Genomic DNA, 25,297 nt, shown 5'->3' on the forward strand with positions numbered 1-25,297 from the left:
AATGGAGGACTGGAATGTGGAGGTTGGTAAAGGAAGAGACGAAGATACAGTAGGAAAATCTGAATTAGCAACAAGAAAAGAGAGGTGAGTGACTACTTTCTGTAAAGAAAATTCATTAGTAGTGGTCTAACACATTATTTGAACACCACAAAAGGAGATGTTACACATGGCTATGAAATTTGAATAGGGAAAGATATCAGTTGGAATACATCCTCACACAAAAAGGTTTAGGAACTGTTTGAAGAATGCCAAAGCTAATCCAGGAGTGGATATAAATTCAGACCACAACCTAGTAGTGGGAGAAATGCAAGTGTAGTTGATAAAAGTCTAGAGAGGTAAAGCAAAATGAACATAGAAAGATTCAAAGAGGTAGGAAAAGCATCAGATTTAGAAAACAGATTGACAGAAAAATATGAAAGAGGTAGTGTTGATGGAAGTGTTAATGACAAATGAACAAAAATGAGGGAAGGACTCATGGACTCTGCCAAAGAAGTACTAGGAACTAGAGCATCCCAAAGTAGCAGGAAAGAATCGATAACAGAGGACATGTTGAAAAAGATGGAAGAACGGAGAAAGTGGAAAAACGTAAGAACTGAAGTAGGTACAAGAAACTGAATAATGAATTAAAAAGAGAAACTGAAGAAGCAAGGGAAAAATGGATGACACAGAAATGCAACAAATTAGGGAAAATGGAAAAAGAGAGAATTATGAAATGATGTATAGGCTGGCTAGTGAGAGAGGTTTTTAACATAATAGAAAGTGGAATAAGATGGAAAGAGCAGATGGCACTCTAGCAGAAGAAACACAGGAGGCTTTGAACATATGGCAAGAATATATTGATTGTCTGTATAAGGGGGATGAAATACAAAATGAAATACTGGTTATGTAGAAGGTGAGACTTTGATGGCTTGATGCACAGCTGTACAGGGGATGGGGATTCTACCTTGAAACAGGGCGATTTCACAACCTGATAGCTGAATTTAATGTCTCATGTTTGCGTGGCCATGTCCTTCACAGAGCGAGGGGTAAAAAGAGCAAACTATAGGTGCGAGATGGGAGATTGCACAGTTTGCAATTAGCCAGGAACTTGTAAGCAACTGCGTAAGACACTTTTTCCTTTACCCGGATCTCCCAGACAGCCCACTCATCACGATACATGAGACAATCTAGAGAGGAGGTGGCATGGTCACCATTGCAGTTTATACAGTGGGGAGAAGTGGTGGCCAATCGCCCTCGTGCACATCCCTACCAAAGGTTACACATTTGGCTGGCTGGTGGACAGCTATGATATCTTGATCAGAGAGGTACAACTGGATTTCAGCCTCCATCAGATGACTGAGCAGCCTAGTGTAAATAGCACTAAGGGAAGAATTCAGAGTTCTATGGGCCTGTACATTAGCAGGATAGATGTGGAGAAGTGAGGCGGAAGCAATTGTTGTGCTTAAAATCAGAATTAGTCTCTAAAAGCAAAGTGCCATTCCATAGATGAGAGCAGGATTCACAGGGTCAACAACTGCATAAACATCTTTGTGAATAATGAACAGATCTACCATCTTCACTATGTGAGACCACGAGGTATCGTGGTGCAGCTGGAAAAGTCTTTGAATCATTAGCCTCATTCTGTCTAGGTTTTTGTATACACTGAGTGTGAAGATGACTGGCTCATTGTGACAAAATCCTGAATGATTGATAGCATCTTCAACGGCACGCTCCATCGAACTGGGGGCCACCTTCACAAGGGAGCACACCCGCCTTAGGTGATTGGTCACACCTCAGGTCACACCTCCCGAACACCTTACAGATGGACCAATCAGCAATTTGGGAAGGTTGTAGCTCAGGCAATCACCCCTCCTTGGATCTCGCCTGTACCAGGGTTTATGTGCAAACCCTGCCTGTCGACCTGGGAATTATGCAGTACCCAGTCACCTGTTACATGTCAGATGCATGTCATGGCCATCAGGAGCACACAAGGAGGAAGAAGAAAAAGATTAACCTCAAAAGCCAAAGCAGAGTAACGAGAGGAGGAGGGAAACGAAGAAAGGGAAATGAAATGAAAAACAGTGGAGACCTTAGCAAGAGCTCATCACAGATATGCTAGTTTTCTGTCTGTAAAATTACTATAACTAAATACAATGAAAATTGCAAATATATTTATAAGTGTTATTTAAATTTGTAGATAGCACAATGTACTCAAATTCTGTAAAGTAAATTCTGAAGTAAACAAGTTTCATGGAAGAGACGAATATCAGTAATCCTTTTTTCTGAGGGACGAAATGCAGTTGAAGCAAAAGCATCTAGAATCAGGGTGGTGAGCACTGAATTTTGCACAGGAAACAAAGCATTAGCAGAAACTGTACTATTGGTAAGTAATGTTTATATTCCTGTCCTCTGTCTAATGGGAAGGCAACAAACTTCAATGTTCACATGTTCTGTAATGCAGGATAACATTGCACGTAATACACAACACAAGTCAGTATTGTTAATAGTGAGCTGATGATACACTTATGTATACTACCACATTCTCTGAATCAACCTACTGCACCACAAGCTTTTAATTTGATCTAATTTTGCCAGCACTATCTCATGCAACAAATAGTACCATAGGATAAACCAGCAGAAAAATGCTCCTGTTGGAGCAAATAAAATATGAATATGTTCCTCTTTGAAATACTGACAGGAGACTGGAGAACCAGCGGCCTCAGTCTACATTCTGCCTACCTCTCCAAACATTTTTGTCTATGAACATATTTCCACTATTTTAACACAGAATATTCTAGAGTTTTACCTGTTCTCTCTCTGTAGAGAAGCCTTCATACTCAGTATCTCCCTCTCACTGTCACTGTCACTGTCTATGTCTCTGTCTATCTACCACTTTCTTATTTTCTCCCACTGATTTACAGTACATCCCACTGCCACTGTCTCTGTCACCTCACTCAATAACACTGTTTGCTTTTGTCTTTCTTTGATACTCCCACTCTCTCCACAACACATTAACAGTTCGAAATTCTGGTGCATCCAAGTTATTTTTCCTCTTAAGCACTGGTGTGTAAAATTTTGGTCTAAAATTTGCTCTCTGACAACTGTGTGTTCAAACCCACTGATCTTAGAGGGTCCAGACTCCACCCCTCCATCATCCACAGAGCCTCTGTATTGTCCACACACATCTTTTGTTTCGACTACACTGCCTCCTCTCTCTATTTCTCCCACTGACTGTCTTCGTTTATCTCTCCTCCTCCTTTACTGCCACTGCCCCACTGACCACTAATACCTCTTTTTCCACTTCTCCAAAGAAATTCCCATCACTTGACTGTTAATTGTTCATTTGTTTTACACAGTCATGATCTCAGCTTCATAGCCTTTCTCAAAATCATGTTGAAATTATAAAATACCTTTACCCTGTCTGTACTTATCGAAAAAATATTTTTCGTCTTAAAAGATGAGTTTTATTGCAGGATATGAGTACTTGTCTAAGATACGAAATCTGGATGACATTGTGCACAGTTGAAAATCAGAACTGGCCTTTGGAAAAAGAAATATGTTTTTTCAGTGATGACATGTCACAGCAGGGCAGACATTTTTTAACATTTCAACATACACCAAAGAATTGCTATAAACCCAATGTCATTATTGTGCAAAATAAAAGCACACTCAGAAGTCAAATGAAGGACATTTGTGACAAAACATTTTATCATTTGTTTTACTTTATCCGATATTTTGCTAATCAATTGCCATTCATTGAAAATATCTGGCTTGTGATTTGTACCATAAAAGAGTAAAACTGTAAGAAATATTTTACGGAATTTCCAGTCTTTCCAGTATTACAAAATTTTTGCCATCATTTTCCTTCCAGATATATTAAGATCCTTGTTACCCAATTTCTTCTTACTGCAATACCACTTTGGCCATATCTGTATAGGTATCAAGTGTCCATTGTTTAGAGCAAGTGATCGTAAAGCTTCATGGTGAAAAAAGTCTGACTAAAAACACAATTTTGTGACATGAGAAATCATTAATTGGCCCTAGAACCCTTGCCACATGTCTATGGCATCAGACAAAACTACATTTATGCATCAGACCAGTAATTACATGCATATTTTGCAGCAAAAGTATGACAACTTGGAACCACTGGTTTTTAGTAACAAGTAATGTTATAAATAAATGTTTTGATGTTCCCTGAGAATGTCATCTTTAGAACATACAGTAAATTTTTCCATTATTTCCCATCAAAAATAAATGAAAGTGACAAAAAATGGCTCTGACCACTAGGGGACTTAACTTCTGAGGTTAAACCTAGCAAACCTAAGGACATCACACACATACATGCCCGAGGCAGGATTTGAACCTGTGACTGTAGCGGTCACGCGGTTTCAGACCGAAGCGCCTAGCACTGCTCGGCCTACCCGGCTGGCTAACTTTTACATTTTACCCTGTACTGTACGATAGTTGCAGTACCACAATTCTTCCTTCAGGTATACAAAATGTCACTAGAGTGATGTCTATCCAAAACACAGGACCATTAGTTCATTGATCAACATAACCTGAGACTTGACCGACAAAAATTGAATTTTTACACACAGCTTTTTTGAACGTAGGGGTGCTTCACACTGTCAGGCTTAAACCAATTGCAATTGTAGAGGTGTGGTTGGTGTTCAGTAAGAAATTATATTTACACTATTTAATCCCAATGAGCACATTTTCTTTATCTCCAATATTCCTCAGACTGTCATGTTTCATGTCAAACCTTCTTTAAAATGACAGTAAAATTGGGTTAGTATAACAATACAATGAAAATCAATTTTTAGCTTATGCAAGCTTCCAGAGCCAGACCAAGTACGTTATATTTTCAATACAATTGGGTTGCTATATTTCTAGTTAGAATCCAGCCAAGTGTCACACTCCATGACCGGTCCTCACTCTCAGCAGCCCTGATTACAATGGCTGAGCAGCTTCTGAATACTGCACATTCCTGTTCTTGATATTAAGCAATGCTGAAGTTCATTTAATGAACAATATCCGCTATATAGAGGACAACTGGAAGCTAGGGTTTTGGAGTGAAGTGACAAATTATTATCTTCTCCATGGCAATCTGATGGCTGGATTCAGTTTGCGAAACCCTATGTTTGCTTTACCTGCCATCATCTTCGTGCCAACAATGACATGCACAGGAGGCATGCCATACAATATGCTAGTCCTCCTCATTAACTTGTTCTGTCCATATTGCACTTTAGAAAATGCTAAATGCAGAAGGATAAGCATATATTTGACAGTACTCTGAACTGCCTACAGCAGAGGATGATTGCAGAGACAATGACTGTTTGAGTCAGTTCAACAATGCCAGCTGTCATGAAGTGGAATTATGAGGAAATGATATATGGACAGTGACATTCCTGAAGTGTGCCTGTATGCCCATGTTCCAGCCTGAAGGCAATGGTTTATCTTAAGGATGTGATATCAAAGTGGCTACACTCCAAACCCGATGTCCACTATCTCCATCTTCTCCAGAATCCACTATCCAGGATGGATGGATGAAAGTGTCCCTAGAGGAGTTCAAGCCATCAAAAATGAGAAGGGTGGGCACACCCCATCTTCAAGTCCACTAATATGTGCCCTTATGCATTGGAGTCCGTAGTGTGTAGAGTAGGAACACCAACCTCTGACGGTGGGCACTTACTGTTACTCACCTAGTGCGGCTGCATCTGGAGACCTAGTACTGGGGCCGGCCTCTGGTTCCCGGTCACGCTGACTGGTCTTCCGCTTAGTACCACCAGCTGTAAATACACAGAGAAGAAAACTTCTTTTAAAAATCTTTATCTACTGCTTTAACGATGTGTTCCTATTATACCTGCAATGACTGGCATATAAGGGTATTTTAACTTACTGAGCTGTACTGAGCCTACAACCGATTTCAGCAGTCATTATTAAGAAACTGAAACCCATGTTCATTGCATGTCTGTAGAACAGAAAGCACAAAAGAAAGAAAGAAAAAAAGAAAGAAAGAAAGAAGGAAAGAAAGAAACCTTTCAGCATTGTCCTCAGGGATAGAAATTTTATGAACTGTGCTTATACACGACACTCCAGAAGAATGATGCACAGCCCTATGCCCTATTAACAATAAATTAATTTCTTTTAATATCATGATTACAGTATCAAAATAGTGACACTAAACAATTCGTCATACATAAATGTACGGATATTGGTCATTAGATTTATTTTTATTTTGTAAGTGGTGACGTATGTCTTTTTATAAAAATGTGATGTAGCAAAGACATTAATTATGAATTTTAAAGTAATTGTAAAAGAGTTTCAGAAAAGTATAGAAGGTAAGGTATAGAAGATAATTTGTCAATTGACTAAATCACTACACTGCAACACATCTGGCTGTAGTGTTAGGAGATAAAAAGACATCAAACAGAAGCTATGGTTGACAGAGGAGTAAGACAGGTGTTGAAGTCTTGCACAACTAAACAATCAAGCACAAAATGTGAGATTAAGTGACCACAGGCTAAATTTATAGTCTGCCCACACCACTTGTCATAGCCAAGCACCAAAAATGTATCAAACCTAGGTAATGTATAGATATAGTGCCTCTTCTTTTGGTCACACTTCCATAACAACAGACACCATACCTTTATAAACACAGGTGCCTAACGGCATATTTGCCTTTCAGTCCAGATGCACTATGTTGTCTGCTATTCTACAGAAATACAGTACACCTGCAAGCAAAGAAAAATAACATACTGGGTACAACATGCTGTAGTGTCCGTCATATGGATATTTGGGTTAGATAGGAAACACGCTTTGACAGCAAGAGTAATTAAGGTGACCACTCATGTAAAGTGAAGAATCTCTGTCCAAATCCCAGTACAGAAGAAATTTTCATCTGCCACTATTCTGTTGTTTCAATGCCATATTTAAGTAAAAGTCAAATTTCTTTTGTTAGCCACGGATAAAGGTTCATTCCAAAAATGTTGGATGTAACTACAGTGCTTAACTACAGACATCCCCGTCTTCTCATTTGTGCATTTGTGTGCAAATAATCCTGCAGCATGAGAAAAAAAAAATGCTGTGAAAAAACTGGTACAATACATACACACTGATGAATTAAATTGTGAGGATCTGAACAGTGAAGTTTGGAATACATTTTGATTGGTTGTGGATGAAAACAGCAAGTCAACTATGTACATATACTGCTTTGCATCATTCTGTTTCCAGTAGGAACTTCTCATTTAAAGCAATGCATTTGTATGAAAACCCACACTGACACAGCTATTTCAGTGATACTGAACATATTAAACAACAGTATAACAATGATGTGTGTAGCCACGTGTGCAGAAGGCACAAGTCCTTCTAATGCCATTTCTGGTGAAGGTTTCAAAGAACTAGGCCAATGATTAATGGATCTAGGTGCAGATTCAGCACTTCATATGTACTGAATACATCAGTACAGCACCACAAATATCAATGTTGTCTGCCATGTCTTGTGCTTGGAAACAAATCTGTTCCATCCATTAACAGTGGTTACTGATAGCAACATAATGCCTATCTTCTCATCTTTGAGTTTGTATTCAGTACTGCCCAGTTCTGTCTCAGGATTGTTCTTCCACCCCTATTAGTTCTACATGAACAGTGACCCACAGAACTATGGATAATGTAGCTCACTTAAAATTGGCCGATATGCAACTTTCGTACGGGTTCACTGAATGCAGTGGAATGATTCCACTGTGCTGAGCTATTCCCACTGCAAAGGCCGCCACATCACAATTTCATCTATGTGCAGTGGCATTAACCTGCATTTTGTTTTTTGATGTTTGCATATTTAAACTCTTACAGTTTTGTAAAAGTTTTTCATGAAAACAATTGTGATATGGGTATCAAACTAAATCACTTATAATTACATTGTTACTGTGTGACAAGCTGCTGTAGACTGTGTGTCCCTTTTACCAAAATATTTAGGTAATGCTAACAACATCTAGACATGTGTCTGTGGAGTTCTAGTTCACTATTTGTACTTTCTTTAACCCTGAATATTTTGTGACATTGTTTTCCAGTTTTGTTAATTAGTTCATGTAAGTTACAATTTGAGTATACTGTACATTCATTAATAAGCAAAAATACATGTGTCACAATTTAACTTTAAGGAACAACAACCTAGTCAGCTTTGTAGACCAGTTGTTCCTGACACTGAATAAGTAATTATTTATACATTATTTACATAGTTCAAAAGCCATTAATTACTTAAGATACTATTTCATGACACCACTTATTCCTGTACACTGACACTCTTTTCTAAAATTCTGATAACTGGTAGTCTGAAATTTTCTGTATGTGGCGGCTTTCTTAAGTTCCCAAAATAATTTAGCTCAAAGGAAGTATTGAAATGTAAATTTTTTTAGTTTCTGGAAAACAGTGACTGTTGGAAATCAGGGATATTTTGTTGAATATCGACAAAGAGGCACAATGAGGTGTAAATCAAAGATAGAATCACTTGGTACATGAAAGAGTTAGTAATAAAACTCATCTGTTTACCTCTATAATCATCAATATCATCATCAACAATATTATCAACATCAACAACAAAGACAGTAGGAAGGATGAGTCAGAGCATCCATCGTAGTCTTTCTAAACTCAAGTTCAAAAGGAAATTCTTCAGAGGCACCTTGAAAGTGAACTCATTACTAAAGTTTGGTAAACAGGAAGAACTTTAAATTCTCTTAGACAAGCATGACGTACAATTTTTAGCAGAACAAGTAACAATTTCCAACAAAAATGATACAGAATCTAAAAAACCACAAACTTTTTTGAGGAGAAACCAGCAATAAAAATTATAAAAGATATCCCAATACTTGGTACTGCCCTCTATATTCATAAAAAGTTTGAATATAATGTGACAATCTCATTCAGAAAGACACACTTCTCACAGTGAAATGCAAAAATAAACAGTATACCTTTTAATTGCCACATTCCAAATAATGATGATGATAAGAAAAATACAAGCGAAGTAGCAGCATTTGATAAGATTTGGAGGACAAAATATCAAAAGCTACAGAAGCAGCTTTTGTAATGCTACTAGGGTATTTTAAGAGAATATCCATCCCATAAAAGATGGAACAAAAATGGCTCAGGACTTACTAATCTTCATACAACATTCAGTTGATGTTTATGTCAACTTCTTTCATAAAATTGCTAAGAAAAGAAAAAACGTGGATATCACCAAATATAATACTACAGGCACTGCAATGAGATCAAGTGGCTATTTCTCGAAACAATACTAAATATATTATTCATGTGAAAGTAACGAGAAATAGAGAATTAGTCTCTGATCATTACATCACAAATTAAACTGTAATTTCTCCCTATTAAAAACCACAAGAGACAGCAAAAATTGCTAAAAGATAACAAAGAGAGGCTCAACATCACAAGAGAGAAAATACAACATTTTCAAGAAGAAATTAAAATAGAAAAATCGGGAAAATAGGAAGAATTATCCAAAGCAATCAATAGGGCAGTGAAGAATGTATTAGAACAACAAAAATGAAGATAGCCTGGTGGAACGAAACCAGTGAAAAAGCTGTTGCAGAAAGAACAATAGAAAGGAAAAAAGGAAATGTTCTTGGAAGGCTAAGCACTTTGATGAATTTGAAGTGCAAAGGAAAGAAACTGGAAGCATAATAAAGGGTGCTAAATGGTCTTTTGGGAAGTGTAAACTTCTTGACATATGAAACAGCTTTGTTAAAGAACACACCCAGAATTTCTATAGGATTTTTAACAATCACCTAAAGGGCTACCAAGCTTCAAGTATTTACACTACTGGCCATTAAAATTGCTACACCACAAAGATGACATGCTACAGACTTGAAATTTAACCGGCAGGAAGAAGATGCTGTGATATGCAAATGATTAGCTTTTCAGAGCATTCACACAAGGTTGGCACCAGTGGTGATACCTACAACATGCTGACATGAGGAAAGTTTCCAACCGATTTCTCATACACAAACAGCAGTCAACCGGCGTCGCCTGGTGAAACACAGTTCTGATTCTTCGTGTAAGGAGGAGAAATGCATACCATCACGTTTCTGAGTTTGATAATGTTTGGTTTATAGCCTATCACAATTGCATTTGATCATATCGCGACATTGCTGCTTGCGTTGGTCGAGATCCAATGACTGTTAGCAGAATATGGAATTGGTTTGTTCGGGAGGTTAGTACGGAATGCCGTGCTGGATCCAAACAGCCTCGGATCACTAGCTGTCAAGATGACAGGCATCTTATCTGCATGGATGTAACAGATGGTGTAGCCACGTCTCAATCCCCGAGTCACAAGACAATAACAATCTGCATGAAAAATTCAACGATGTTTGCAGCAGCATGTACTATCTGCTTCGAGACCATGACTGCAGTTACCCTTGACTCTGCATCACAGACAAGAGCACCAGCGATGGTGTACTCAACAATGAACCTGGGTGCATGAATGGTAAAACGGCATTTCTTCAGATGAATGCAAGTTCTGTTTACAGCATCATGATTGTCACATCCATGTTCGGTGACATCACCGTGAGTGGAAACTGGAAGCGTGTATTCGTCATCGCCATACTGGCTTATCACCCGGCGTGATGGTATGGGGTGCCATTGGTTACATATGTCGACCACCTCTTGTTCGCATTGACAGCACTTTGAACAGTGGATGTTACACTTCAGATGTGTTACGACCCGTGGCTCTACCCTTCATTCGATCCCTGCAAAACCCTACATTTCAGCAGGATAATACACAACCGCATGTTTCTGGTCTTGCATGGACCTTTCCAGATACAGGAAATGTTCAACTGCTGCCTTTGCCAGCATATTCTCCAGATCTCTCACGAATTGTAAATGTCTGGTCAATGGTGGCCGAGCAACTGGCTCGTCACAATACACCAGTCACTACTCTTGATGAACTGTGGCATCATGTTGAAGCTGCATGGGCAGCTGTACCTGTACACGCCATCCAAGCACTGTCTCAATGCCCAAGCAGATCGAGGTCATTTTTACAGACAGAGGTGGTTGTTCTGGGTACTGCTTTATAATGATCTATGCACCCAAATTGCATGAAAATGTTATCACATGTCAGTTCTAGTATAATATATTCTTTCAATGAATACCCATTCATCATCTGCATTCCTTTTTGGTGAAGCATTTTCAATGGCCTGTAGTGTACTTCAAAGATGAAAATGGTAAAATAAGCAAATAACCAGACCTGTAAATTAATAAGAAAGTATGGTACTGTCAACAACTCTTGAACTGTGGACAAATGAACTACTAGCTAGAATTTCCCTATCTTCATGGAAACACCGAAGCAAATCCACAACACACAGCTAAGGAAATAAAAATAAAAAAAATAATAATAAATACTGTGAAAAACAAAAAAGGCAGTGGAGAAACTTATAAATTGTCCCAACCAAAAATGGTCTCAACTAAAAATGACAAACAACTTCAGACCATATATTAATAAATATGGGGAAACTGGAAAAATGCCAAAAGACTGGATAGTGACTCTTACCCATCCTGTGCACAAAAGTTGTGATGAGCATGATGTCAATAGTTGCAGAGATATATCTCTACTGTCACTTTATAGCTACTTGTGAGAATATCAGATTGGATTTAGGAATGGCAGATCTTGCTCAGAACAGAAATTCAACATCATGTCCATAATTTGCCACACACTTACAAACTCTGAAGACATGGTTTTAACATTTACAGATTTTAAAAAGGCAATTGATTTGACTGACAGGGAAACACTAGACAAAGTGACTCAAGAATTTGGCATTAAAGCTAAACTACCTTATTCATGCAACACTCACAGACAATGAAGCAAAAGTACAGTTTCGGTGTGAAGTATTGAAGGCACTCAAAATAAAAATAGGTGTAATGCAAGGTGACAGCCTGTCTACATTCCTCGAACTTCATCCTAGAGAAAATAGTAAGATAATGCAAACAAAAACTGACAGAACACAAGGTAGCACCAGTAAGACTAGATGCTAAGAAAATAAATACTGAAATTCACTGTTGACCATTTGGAAATGATTATGCCATTCTAGATGAAAATCCAACAAATGTAGAAATACAAATCAGTCTCTCAAGAGAAATAGCCAACAAAGCAGCATTAAGAGTTTGTATAGAAAAAAAGCAAAATTTCTGACAAACATTAGAATGCCCCTATAACCCTAGAAACAGATAGAGAGATAAGGAGGGTTAATGAATTTAAATATTTGGGAGAAATGATAAATGGAGAGAGAATGTGGTATAACCAGAAATGTTTACAACACAAGGTCTCTGTCTAACATTTTGAAAATATAGCACTACAACCCAGTAGCAAAGCCATGTGAATCTTTAGTGTTGAATTACAAATTAAACAAATTTTAAGTCCTAGAAAGAGGAATCATTTGAAACAGTCACTGTGCTAAGAAATATAGAGGTATATATATTAGGAAGTAATGAATAACTAAATCACAACATAGAAAACATAGTTCAAATGCTACAGAAGAGACTGAATAAAGGAGAATCTCCCCATACAAAGATGTGTGTGCATCCGCAAAAGATAATCTTATGCATCTGGTGGAACAGAGATTGTGTGGTGCTTTACAAATTGCTTTCCCGGGGTGTAATCTGCTCTGCTGACATTTATTGCCAACAATAGACCTACTGCAGATGCAATGAGGAACAACAACCAGGAAGACTATGTGCTAGTCCACAATAACACCCACCAGCAATTGTGGCACCCAGATGGACCAGGCTATTTCATACGTCAGACAGGTGGAAAAATACTGGTTTGAGGGAGAGAGGAAGGATTACAGGGACACTATCCTTCATTTCAAGACACAACAATGAGGTTTCAAGTCACTGGCTGTGAATGTGGTTGACTTGTTCCAGTCCCCGATCATATTGGACATTTCGTCTTCAAGAATCTCAGCTATGTTGAGTGACAGTTGTATACTTAAATATATTTATCTCAAGATGATGAGCTAAATATGTGCTATGACTACAGAATAAAGTGTGTGCGGTCTCAACATTGCTGCTTATAGTGGGGTGCTTATTGGCAATGATTGCTTACTTTCATCGAGAGCTATTTTTAAATGTCAGTTTGGTACTTAAAAATTTGTCTTCTTTTATCTTTGATCACATTTCCCTCACAGTCTACCACAGCATAAATTTTTAACACAACTGCAACATCTGTAACCAATCTGTTGCAGTTATGATGACACTACCAATTATACACTAAATATTATGCACTACATAATTAACATTTAGTGTCAACTTAAAGAATAAAATTTTGAACAACTGATTCACTGAAATAATTTAGCATACCACCAATAAAGAAATAAAGCCAAAGAAGAAGAGTAAAAGGAAAGTACCACATAAGAAATCATTTACATGCTATTTTAATTGTATAACTAAGCTACTGAAGAAAGTGAAAATCTCACCTGCCAATATCTCCTCAATGCGCAACTTTTTGGGGAGCTGCAAAAAATAAATAAATAAATAAAATTAAGCAGTGTAATAACTTTACATCAACTGAATTTGAGTGTAAATCAAACACCTTGAAACGTGACAGTAGTATGTCATCTCACTGCAATGCTCATCTCTGTATTAGTAAGTTGCTAAATTAAAACAGTATTGGAGGTAACAAATCAGGTGCAGAAACAAGTAGATAGATGTGAAAGTTTATTGAAGTGACATTTATGGAAACTGCATAATGATTCAAGTGAATAATCACAAAATATTTGACTTTTAATTTAGCTCAGTAATATGAATTCACTAGGGCTTCCAGCTGCCACATACAGCCATTGTCACAGAGCAGACAAAGGTGCAGATGAAATGCAAGTCAGCAGGGTGGGAATGCAGATCATAGCTGCCAGATGTTTAAAGGTTGGTGTAAGAATACTGGCAGTGACAAATACAGTATAGTTTGCAGGAATGAACACTCCTCAGCTATGACCTGGTAAAATAGTCCAAGGGATCATGGAAGGGGAAAGAAGTAATAGACTGTTATAAAATTATAGGTTGTCAGTCAGGAGGTAGGAGATGATATGTCACATATAATTCTGACAGTGTCTCCACTGTATTTCCAGTTACTGATCACCAGCAGATCCCTAACTTTTGAGGCTAGCTGTTCTAGTCCCATTTAGCAGAGATCACAAGTCATACACCACACAGTGTAGCGTAGTTGTGGTAGCTTAGGACTGTTAATTCATATGTTAATCACTTTCTTTTGTATTGGCACTGTGATGCTGAGAGGAACAGTACATTATTATTTCATAAGATGTGTCTATTTATGGGCGGACTGACCTGTCCCAGAGTATTGCATCTTAGAATAATTCATCATCAGAGTTCATATGTTTGATTCCAGCATGCTATTACCTGTCCTGGAGCATTTTGAAAATGTTCTCCCGGATACTTAAGATAGAGGGCCATGCAACCCTGTTAGGTTGCTTCTAACTGATGCACGTAGACTGTTCAAGGTACAGTGTTGGTTCGAATCAAGAAAGTTATCTTCCCTCTATGTGAAAATATGTATTTTGTGTCTGTTAGCACACAGTCTGTTAGCCACCATACTAAAGTCATGAACTACTGCAGTCCAAGTGGCTGTAGCTGACTGCAATTGTGACAAATCTAGCGTTGTGCTATGTAGAAATGTATGTCTAATTTACAAAGAAGATAGTGCACATGTCTTGAAGTGGACAATGTGAAAGTGGAATCGATGATATAGGCATCACAATGCAAAAGTACTGTGACAGCTTAACATTTATTCATATTGACACTACACAGAGGAACAGTGGGAGTGAGGAAACAGCATACCGGTATTGGAGTTCCAACATCTCCAAAATTTTATATAGAGCAATGAAATGAACCACATATCAATGTGGATACACAGCTTATCCAGAAAATTATCATGAACAAGTGTGGTACTCAGTAGTCATGAGTTAACATTAGGCAGTGGTTATATGTAGTTACAACTATTACAAGTAGCTAATAAAACATTTATACAAAAACCATCTGCAATGTAATTTTGGTTTCTGTGATGTGAAAAAGGGAAATCTTACTTCACTTGGATGGGAAACAAAGTGTCAAAACTGAAGGCTCTAAAATAATCTGTAAGAGCACAGTTCGATAGGGCTACAGACAATGCATCCGTACTCCATTTTTGTCACACTGTAGCATTTCATCAGAAAGATGCTAGAGCAGTTGATGTGTGCAATTTTAAAGCTTCTTTGTATTTTGGCCTGGTGTATCCTCTGTGATCATGACTAATAGAGATGGAAGGTGATGTGATAGCAGCAGCACAATGTGACCAATGTGAACACGTCCAATAAACACAAAACTGCAGATAAGAAAAGCTTGTGGAGTAGTGACATGAGCAGGGGCATAATTCGACTGGGGCAATGACATTCACAACAAATAAAATCAGAAAAATTGAAATGGGAACAAAAAGGGGAGTAATAGATGGAAGCAACATATCTTAATCAGGTCCACAAATGTCCGTAGTTTGCCGAGGGCTTACAGTAGTGGTAAGTAACTAATCCTATGGATGGGAAGTATATCGATTTTGGTCCAATCAGCTAGTGTCAATAGCTAATAGGATGGCGACTTAACTTACACCACTGCACTAATTCAAGAGAAACAAGTACTTTGTTCACTCTGTGAAGGCAGTACAGAATTGTCAGACTAGTCATCTGCACAGAAGATGCTGGAGGTGACTGCACTGATATCATTCCATGTGTGCACTGTGATATGATAATACTATGCCTCATACCAGATTTATGTATATGGTAAAGAATTTAACAATGATGAGGGTATGAAGTGTCAGAGACAAGTGGCACTATGGTTACTTCCCACTCCTCAAATCTTTCGCTCCTATTGAAAGGTGCAGAACTGTAAGGCAGATTGCCACTTAGTAAGGAAATTTATTGCATTCTCTTGCTACTGTTATTGACAAGGCATAATGACCAATTGTTGAGATCAGATGCCCTGTTAACAATGCTGTGCTTCATCAGACTATGGAACAAGCAAGATGGAAATTACATGATGCAGTGTCCACAGTTTCATTTTTTCTCCATTTCAGGAAGAGGAATTTGAATGCTGTAGTCCAGCCTACGGAAAAAAATTTGTCCAATGCAAACAAATATGTCATTCTTTACTATCCTATGCCCACCATAAGAAGAAGAGCGCACTCCATCAATTCACTACAACACACAGACCAGTTTCAATATTTAAACACTATTTAGAAAGTACAAGCCATTCTCATAGTCTCGATCCTGATACTGCTAACTCCGTAATTTGTAAAAGAAATGTGTGTGTGTGTGTGTGTGTGTGTGTGTGTGTGTGTGTGTGTGTGTGTGTGTGTGTGTGTGAGAGAGAGACAGAGAGAGAGAGAGTTAGAAGAAATGTTTTGATCATTTGTGGGCAAGTGCAGTGGATGGCAATAGAGGGGAAGACAGATGGATTTGAAATAACAACAAATAACTTTATAAAAGGGCAGTCTCAATTTAGTACTTTTCAGGTATATAGGCACAGAGGAAGCAAAGAGAGTGTAATATTCGAATCATTTAACTGGAAGTAGTTTAATTCAGTTAAAAGAACAGCTATGCGGAAAGGGTTACCAAACCATAAGCCAGGCTTCCATAATCTATGTAGGACTGAATTAACATTTGGTACAGCCGTAGGAGGGTAGAACAATCGGCAGCCAATTTGTTGTGACTCAAGCAATGAAGAGCATCATGATGCCACCAGCACGTTTGCTTAAGCTGCTAAATATGAGGCAGCCAAGTCAACCAGGTATCTAAAACCAATCCCAGACACTGATGTGTCTCCACAACAGCAAGAGGTTTGTTATCAAGATAAAGCCATGGCTCAGGTTGAACAGTGTGTCGCTGGCAGAAATGCTTAACGCAGGTCTTGGCAGCCAAAAACTAGAAGACATGCACTACAGCCCAAGACTGCTGCATTTTGGAAAGCACCCTGCAACTGCTGTTCAGCAGCTGCAATGCCAGTGGAGCTATAGTATAGGCAGAAGTTGTCAGCATACAAAGAAGATGAGACAGGCGTTCCCACTGCCAAAGCAAGCCCATTAGCTGCTATCAAAAAGAGGCAGACACTTAATACAGATCCTTGCGGTACCCCATACTCGGGAAATCAGGAGGAACTATAGGAGGCCACAGCTTGCACACAGAAGGAACGAAGTGACAGAAAATTTTGTATAAAAATGGGAGGGGACCCCAAAAATCGTAACCATTAATCGTAGAGTGGATGTGATGTTACCATGTCATATTGTACGTCTTCCACTTGTCAAAAAAGATGGTGACCCTATGCTGATGATGGGCAAAGGCCATACATGTGGCAGACAACAGGCATACCAGATAATCGGTTGCAGAGCTGCCCTTACGAACCCACCCTGAGACAGAACCAGAAGGCCCAGAGAAAAAAATAGCCAACTCAACCTCTGGCTTATCATGGGTTCTAGCAACTTGCAAAGAACATTGGAGAGGTTAATGGGGCAGTAGCTGTCCACCTCCAGTGGGTACTTGCCAGGTTTCAACACAGGGATTACAACGCTTTCTCACCATTGTTATAGGAACTCACCCTCAACTCAGATATGATTGAAAAGGTCTAGGAGGCATCACTGGCAGTCCACCGAGAGGTGTTTGAGCATCTGACAGTGGATGCCATTTGGCCTGGGAGCCGTATCAGGGCAAGTGGCTAAGGCACTTTGGAATTCCCATTCACTGAGTGGAGCATAGAACGATTCAGGGCGGCGCGTGTGAAATGAAATGCTCTGATGTTCCAACCTTTCCTTCAGGGAGTGGAAGGCCAGTCGGTAATTCACAGAAGCAGAACTCTTAGCAAAATGCTCCGCTAAGTGGTTTGCAATCCTGCCTGAGTTAGTGCAGACTGTTCCAATCTGTGGAAATGCAGGTACGCTGACGGGGGTCTGACAGTCATAGTCACCTAATCTTGGCCCAGACCAGCAATGGAGAGGTATGGAGGCCAATGGTGGAGTCATGCATTTCCCACCACTCCTGCTTGCATTGGTGAATCAGGCAGCAGGCTTGTGCACAAAGCCATTTAAAGGCGATGAGGTGTTCCAATGAGGGATGCCACTTGATACGCTGGAGTGCCTGCCCGAGATCTTTTTTCACCTCAGCTACCTCAGGCGACCACCAAGGCACAGTGCTCCACTGGGGAGACCAAGAAGAAAACGGAATGGCACATTCTGCAGCAGTAATGATGCCAGTGGTGACCGAGAGAACCACCGCATCAGTGGCGTCACTGGAATGAGTCTCAATAGTGGCAATGAAGGTGAACAAGTCCCCGTCAGCCTTATTCATAGTCCATCTCCAGGGGAGCTGCGCAGAGTGATGTTGTGGCTGTGACAGAAATATTGGAAAGTGATCACTACCACACAAGTCGTCATGCACACTCCACTGGACAGATGGTAATAGGCTAGGGCTGCCGCTGGTAAGGTCATTGGTTGAGTACGTGCCTTGTGCCACACTGAAATTTGTGAAGGCACCATTATTTAAAAGAGAAAGGTCGAGCTGTAGCAATACTTGCTCAAAGATGCAGCCTCAGCCTGTTGCCACTGATCCACCTTATAGAGGTTTATGGGCAGTGAAGTCGCCCAGTAACAGAAAGGAGGCGGCAATTGGACTATCAGTGTAGCCAGGACATGCTGCAGGACATCACCATCTGGTGGAAGAGAGAGACTGCAGAGGTTTTTCACACCCGAACGGTGACAGCCTCTAAAGACATTTGTAGAGGGACAGAGTCGCTGTAAAGGGACTGATGGAAATAAATGCAGACGCCACCAGGTACTCTGTCATAAGCTGCCCGGTTCCTGTAATAAACCGCATAGCTATGGAGGGCAGGGGTTCTCATCACCAGAAACCAAGATTACTGAAGAGCAATGCAGAGGAAAGGGTAAGGCTGAGAAATTGTCTGAGCTCAGCAATATGGTGGAAAAAACCGCTGCAGTTCCACTGGAGGCTGACATTGTCCCTGGCTGAGAAAGGCGTGAAGGGACCGAAGAGGGAGATTACGCCGCTGGGTCACCTGCTGCCACCGACTGAGCACCTGTGTGAGTGACATCCATTGTATCAGCGTCAGGCGAGATCTAGGTCCCTAGCGGACGCCAGAGTCTCTACCTCGTCATCAGACACAGAGCTTGTAGGTTGCGATGGGCTAGATGCAACCACAAGTTCCTTCATCTTCGAGGTGTTCTTTTTGGATCTTTTTCTTTGTCCCTTGGGTTTCACCAACTGGGAGGGCTTCACCAATTCAGTCTCTGAGATGGAGGGCGATACGTAGCCCTACAACCAGCTGCTTGTGGGCACTTATGCCATCGCTGGGCGTCATCCTTCCCACTTGTGGAAACCTGGGAAGGGAGGGACCCTAGGGACCCCTTGCAAGAGAGAGCAGCTGAACAAGTTGGACATTTCTCTGGCTTAGAAGCAGCGATGGACATCTCCAATTAGTAGTGGGGGGGGGGGGGGGGATGCGTGGGGTTGGGGTGGTGGGGGGGGGAATGGATTGCTCCCAAGGTAGGTGGAGCAGGAGTAACAGGGCACTGTGGGTAGTGCCCCCATGGGTAAGGGGGCATTTGGACTTACTCGGCTTGGTGAGCCGACTGAAATTCACTGAGCTGATGGGGCTATCATGGTTGATGTTGCAGCGGCATATGAGGATGTCATTCGAACAGGATGGACTCGTTCATATTTCCTCTTAGCCTCAGTATAAGTCAGTCAGTCCAGTGTCTTATATCAATGATTTTCTGCTCCTTCTGCAAGATCCTGCATTCTGGTGAGCAACGTGATTGAGGGTCTCTCCAGTTGACACAGATGGGAGGTGGGGCACATGGAGTATTGGGATGTGATGGGCGTCCGTAATCTCGACATGTGAGGCAGAATGTACAGCAGGAAGACATATGGCCAAACTTGCAGCACTTAAGGCACTGCATTAGGGGAGGAATATAGGGCTTGATGTCTCAGTGGTAGACCATCACCTTGACTTTCTCCAGTAATGTATCACCCTCGAAGGCCAAGATGAAGGCACCGGTAGAAATCTGATTACCATTCAAACCCCTATGAATGCGCCACATGTAACGAACACCTTGACGTTCTTAATTGGCATGCAGCAAGTCATTAGACTGGAAAGGTGGTCCCTATAGAAAATAATACCCTGGACCATATTTAAACTCTCATGGTGTGTTATGGTAACTGAAATATCCCCAACTTGTCACAAGTAAGTAATCTTTGAGACTGGGCCGAGAATGCCATTTTTATCAATACTAACCCAGAGCACATTTTGGACAAGCCCTCCACCTCCCCAAACTTGTCCTCTAAATGCTCTATGAAGAATTTAGACTTTAGACTCCCCTTCAGCTTTCATATAAACTAGCAACCGGAGTGAATAAGTGTCACTGCCATCCTGAGACACTCCTCCCACAGTGTGACCAGGGAGGGGAATGATTTGGGATCATATTTCTGAGCATTGAATTGTGCCCAAGAATGCTTAGAGACTGCTGGTAGATGGCCACCAGCAAGAGATGATGCACCATGCTTCATTGCAGGTCATCTGCCCTGATGGCACCCACTCCGACCACAGGCCCTCCCCACGCGCGCCACTCAGCAACAGCAAGGGCCACTTGGCAGGATGGCCATTGCTTGGAGACCCAATACCCCAGGGAGATAGGCCTCTACTCCTTGGCATATATGCGGAGTTGGCGCAGTCATCAGCAGAGTGATCCCTGTGTTGTAAGGAGGCGACAACCAACAGGGTACATGGCAGTGCCACCACAGATGACTGGCCACTATGCTGGAATTAGGTGCAAGGAAGTCCATAGTCATCAGCTCCACAAAAAGCAACAGTGCACAGTGCATGGTGGAAATTGCACCTAGGAATGTATCCTCACCCAAGAGATGGGGAACTAGCGGAACGGCAATGCGACGATGAGAAATCTTGATAAAGGTATCTATGCACAATGGGCACAATGCACCATGTAAGGTGCCCTTCCCCAATTGGTACGCTCTTCGGAAAAATGGAGGTCAAACACGAGAGGGGACCATCACATATAGGCCGAAGCAGTTGAGACTCCTCTTAGTTGCCTCTTATTACAGGCAGGAATACTGCAGGCCTATTCTAACCACAGGGGACCTTGAGATGAATTTGTATAGCTTCAACAATACCTGTTCCTACCAATTAATAGTAGTTGTCTCAATGGAGGATTCCTAGAAATTCATGAATGTGCCAGATGCACAACATGCATTGATGGAAAGTAAATTCATCTGCATTTTCAATATGTTTGCTGAATCCTGCACAGCTTACACTGGAGGACAGGCCATTTGGGCAAGAAAATTCCTATAAATGTTTTCAACATTATTGGCATCATGCGGGAGCAATCAGAACTGGGTCAATATGCTATTTCTGATGTATAAGTCAAACAGCTTTGACAATGCCTCAGTTACCGTCATCCATTCACCATCAAAACCAGAAGGATATCACAGTGAAGCAGACATCAGCAGTTTGGTTTGTACCGAGGGCATGAGTGATGACAGCCAGTGGTGTATTTCTTCATCTCTGTTTATTTGGTATGTTTGTCACTAGTAATTAGGGCCTTGCTGGTGTTCAAAGCCCTCCCATGACATATTCACTCCTCTGTGCCCCAAACTATTGTTGCTATGATGGTCCATCGCAAGACTGCTCGCCTCACCATCATCTTCCTGATCTTCCCTTTCTCATTGTTCCTTTTTGGAGCAATTAGTCTGTTGTTAATTTGCTTGTAGATAATTGCACATGCATCCACATGATATACAGTATGCTAGAACTCTAGTTCAAGTCAAACAATGTGTGACCTGAATAATATTGTAAATCCTGTGAAGAAATTGGACATCTCTTCCCATAAAATAGTTTGTGCACGTGTACTTCACAATGTCTACATTGTACTGGGTCATACAGAAGCATGGTATTGGTAAGTAAAGTAATAGTATGGCACTTGTGACCGATGAGACCTGTTGGAATATAATAAAGTATTTTGTTGCAACATTTTCCTTACTGAGGCCAGCGACTGAATGATACTGCGAATCATTGGTTTCACTGTTTCTATTCTTTCTCATGATGTTTGGGTTGTGTTCAACAAGCAATATAAAAGTGAAAATCCATCCTATGTCTACATCAGCAATTGCACTTCAACTTTGGTCTTGGCCTGTTGACTGGAAACTTGTTGGCTTGTTGGATGAGTCATCTCAAGCTGCATCAAGGGGATGAAAGTGTATAGTTATGGAGACAACCTCACAAATCCATAGACCCTACATGACAGGAGGTGGAACCTCTGTAATGGTGTGGGGCATGTGCAATTTGAGTGATATTGGACTCCTGATATGGAAATGCGACGTAGCTAGGACCTTCCATCATGTAGGCAGTTAGCCTGGTGCAAGTCTTGCGAGTTGACGCCACTTTGGAGACTTGTGTTTTGATGGGGACGAAATTATGAACGTAAGGACAACACAACATCCAGTCCCGGAGCAGAGAAAATCCTCGACGCAGCCAGGAATCAAACCCGGGCCATTAGGTATGATACTCTGTTGAACTGACCACTCAGCAACCAGGGACGGACACGTCTAATATGTCTAGATATGATCGACAGGTGGCATGTACTTAAGAATCCTGGCTGATCACTTGCATCCAATTATATCCAGTGTGCATTGTGCATTCCAACCGACTACAGCGATTCCAGCAGGTAAGTGCGACACTCCACACATCCGGAATTGCTGCCAAGTGATTCTGGAAACACTCTTTTGAGTTTAAACACTTACTCTGGCCACCTCATGTGTGTGTGAATCTCATGGGTGCCCAACAGCAAGGTCATCATGATAAAAAGTGTTACAGGTGCAATTTTTTGCAAGGACACAGTTTCCCAAAAATACAGAATATATAATGACTAAAATTAAATTGGGTTTGATTGGTTAAGTCACACAGTAGAACAACACAGCAACAAGAAAAAGGAATGGCTGTAGTTTCACCATGATTTCAGCTGTTCATGGTACCAGCACATCAAGGGCATATACACAAATGTTACAAGAACAAACTAGTGTTACAGGCAGTTGCCACTACAACTACTACCCCACCACCACCACCACCACCACCACCACCACCACCACCACCACCACCACCACCACCACGCAATATCTCTGGCTGCTCAGGCCAGACCAACATATTTAACAGAACTAACAATCGATAGTGGAGCAGAGCAGGTAAAGGGACAGCCCAGAACAGGTTGAAGAGGAGGAAACAGTGCAACTTAGCGGAGTGTGAAGGGACTAGATGTGGCAGATGAGGCTATCTGGTGTAGATTTGTGAGGGAGAGAGGGAGGGAGGGAAGGAAAGGAAACGGAGCAGAAATGAAAGGAGCACATAAAAGGAGAAGGGGCTGGTTGGTTCACTTGCAGAGAGCCATGCACAGTGGAGATGTGGCTTGGGAGGAGATGATAGGACAATGGGGAAAGGGTGGGATGGGGCTGATTGGAAGAAGGGGGGCAATAGGTTACTGTAGATTGAGACAGGGATGGTTTCAGGAGCAGGGAATGTGTTTTAAGAACAACTCCAGGCTTCAGAGTTCAGAAAAGCTGGTGGTGTATGTGACAACACAGATTGCCTGTGTTGTGAATCAGCCATTGAAATTGGGCACGTTATGTGTAGCTCCATGTTGTGCAGGGTGTTCCACGTTCCTGTAGTAGGCCATGTGTCACATTTACAATGAGCAGAAATCTATCTCTTCTGTAACTGTCGACATTATAAAGTAAGGAACTTAGAGGCCAGTTCATTCTGACTCTTTAATTTAAAAATTCATAGCAATCCTCCTATGGTACTAGCCAGTGAATTTCTCCCTCTCTTTGATGGGCAGAAAAGGTGAATTTATGAACTTCATAGCTTTTCCAGTGTAAGTAACAGAATTATTCATCATGTGGCCCTTACTTAATGAATACTAAATTCAGTTAGAATTTGCAGAGGAAAATATTGATGCAAGCAATAAATAAATAAATAAATAAATAAATAAAAATAAAGGTTCCATGTCAAGTTGATAATGCAATGTTCAACTTCATTTTACAGGTCATCCTCATTATCAGGACAAATGAAGTTGCTGTATCTTCAGAACATAAAGCAATAAATTTTTTAATTTCCAACTCCTCTCACTTGGGTACCATAAGGTTCTGGTTGGTTTTCCAAGCACGTTCTCTCATAAAGTCTAGGTGTTTTGATTCTGTTGTTCACACATATTTTGGATTTTGCTGCAAACCATATGAGTTTGCTGATGTTCCTTTTTATACAAAAAAAAGACTTCAAAATAACTTTTGTCCTCTATTTTGAGCCGTGCACTGTAGTGGTTTACTTTTTCATTTTTTGCTATGGTTGTGGAGTAGATAAATTACCATGCAATGCTCTACTATGTGTACTAGACACTGTGGACATTCATCTGTCATTCTTTGGTAGGTCTGGGAGATTACCTGGGAGTTTCACTGCTACTACCTTGTGACTCTGGCTAAAAATGGGGGTGAGATGCAAACACAAGAACTCCACAAGAGAGTTCTCTTCGACTCTCTCATCTCCATTCTCCACAATCCTACCTACACATCATGGCCCTGTTAAGCTGAGCAACCCAGTGGAAGGTTGGGTAACAAACCCCAGCAGGAAACTGGGTCAGCAAGCTGACAAGATGTGGAGCATGGTGGAAGGCAATGGGAAACCACTACCAGAATTATTTCCCTAGATATTCATGGGATGGACCTCTTTGTACAATATTCCAGAGGTAAAGCTCCCCATCAATTGCTTCTCCAGGAGGGGAATACAACAAGAAGTCCAGAGATTAGGGCAAATGGAAAAAGGAAGGAAGGAAAAGAAGGAAGGCTTATTTGGGATTCGTAGTTGGAATGTTTTAACCCTTCTCTAGGAAGGGGGAATTAGAAAACGCCAAACATGAAATGACATGAAACAAATTGGATGTACTGTGAATGTGTGAGGTGAGATGGGGTGGTTGTGGAAAACTAGAAAGTGATGACTTCTGGTTATACTATTCAGGTGAAGATAAAAATGGAATGAATGAGGTTGAAATTTTGACAGGTGGAGGACTGGAGGACAAGGTTATTGAGGTTGAGTATGTTAGTGGAAGAATATTGATGATGAGACTGAAAGAGAAAAAGAAAGACTTAGTAAACATCCAGGTCTACGTGCTAACAAGTAATCATTCAGATGAGGAGGTAGAAGAATGTTGTGAAAT

General features: G+C 40.7%; 1 protein-coding gene across 1 annotated transcript in view; it reads right to left on the minus strand.

Annotated features, from left to right (window-relative positions):
• Nucleotides 1-25,297, minus strand: part of LOC126440357 (circumsporozoite protein-like) — a 155,611-nt gene that overhangs the window by 58,143 nt on the left and 72,171 nt on the right. Inside the window, exon 6 of the mRNA XM_050090647.1 lies at nt 5,682-5,768. Within this exon, the coding sequence (XP_049946604.1) occupies nt 5,682-5,768 (87 nt within the window). The remainder of the gene's footprint in view (nt 1-5,681; nt 5,769-25,297) is intronic.

The sequence above is a fragment of the Schistocerca serialis genome, unplaced genomic scaffold (genome assembly GCF_023864345.2).
Source record: "Schistocerca serialis cubense isolate TAMUIC-IGC-003099 unplaced genomic scaffold, iqSchSeri2.2 HiC_scaffold_1362, whole genome shotgun sequence".
Taxonomy (NCBI): domain Eukaryota; kingdom Metazoa; phylum Arthropoda; class Insecta; order Orthoptera; family Acrididae; genus Schistocerca; species Schistocerca serialis.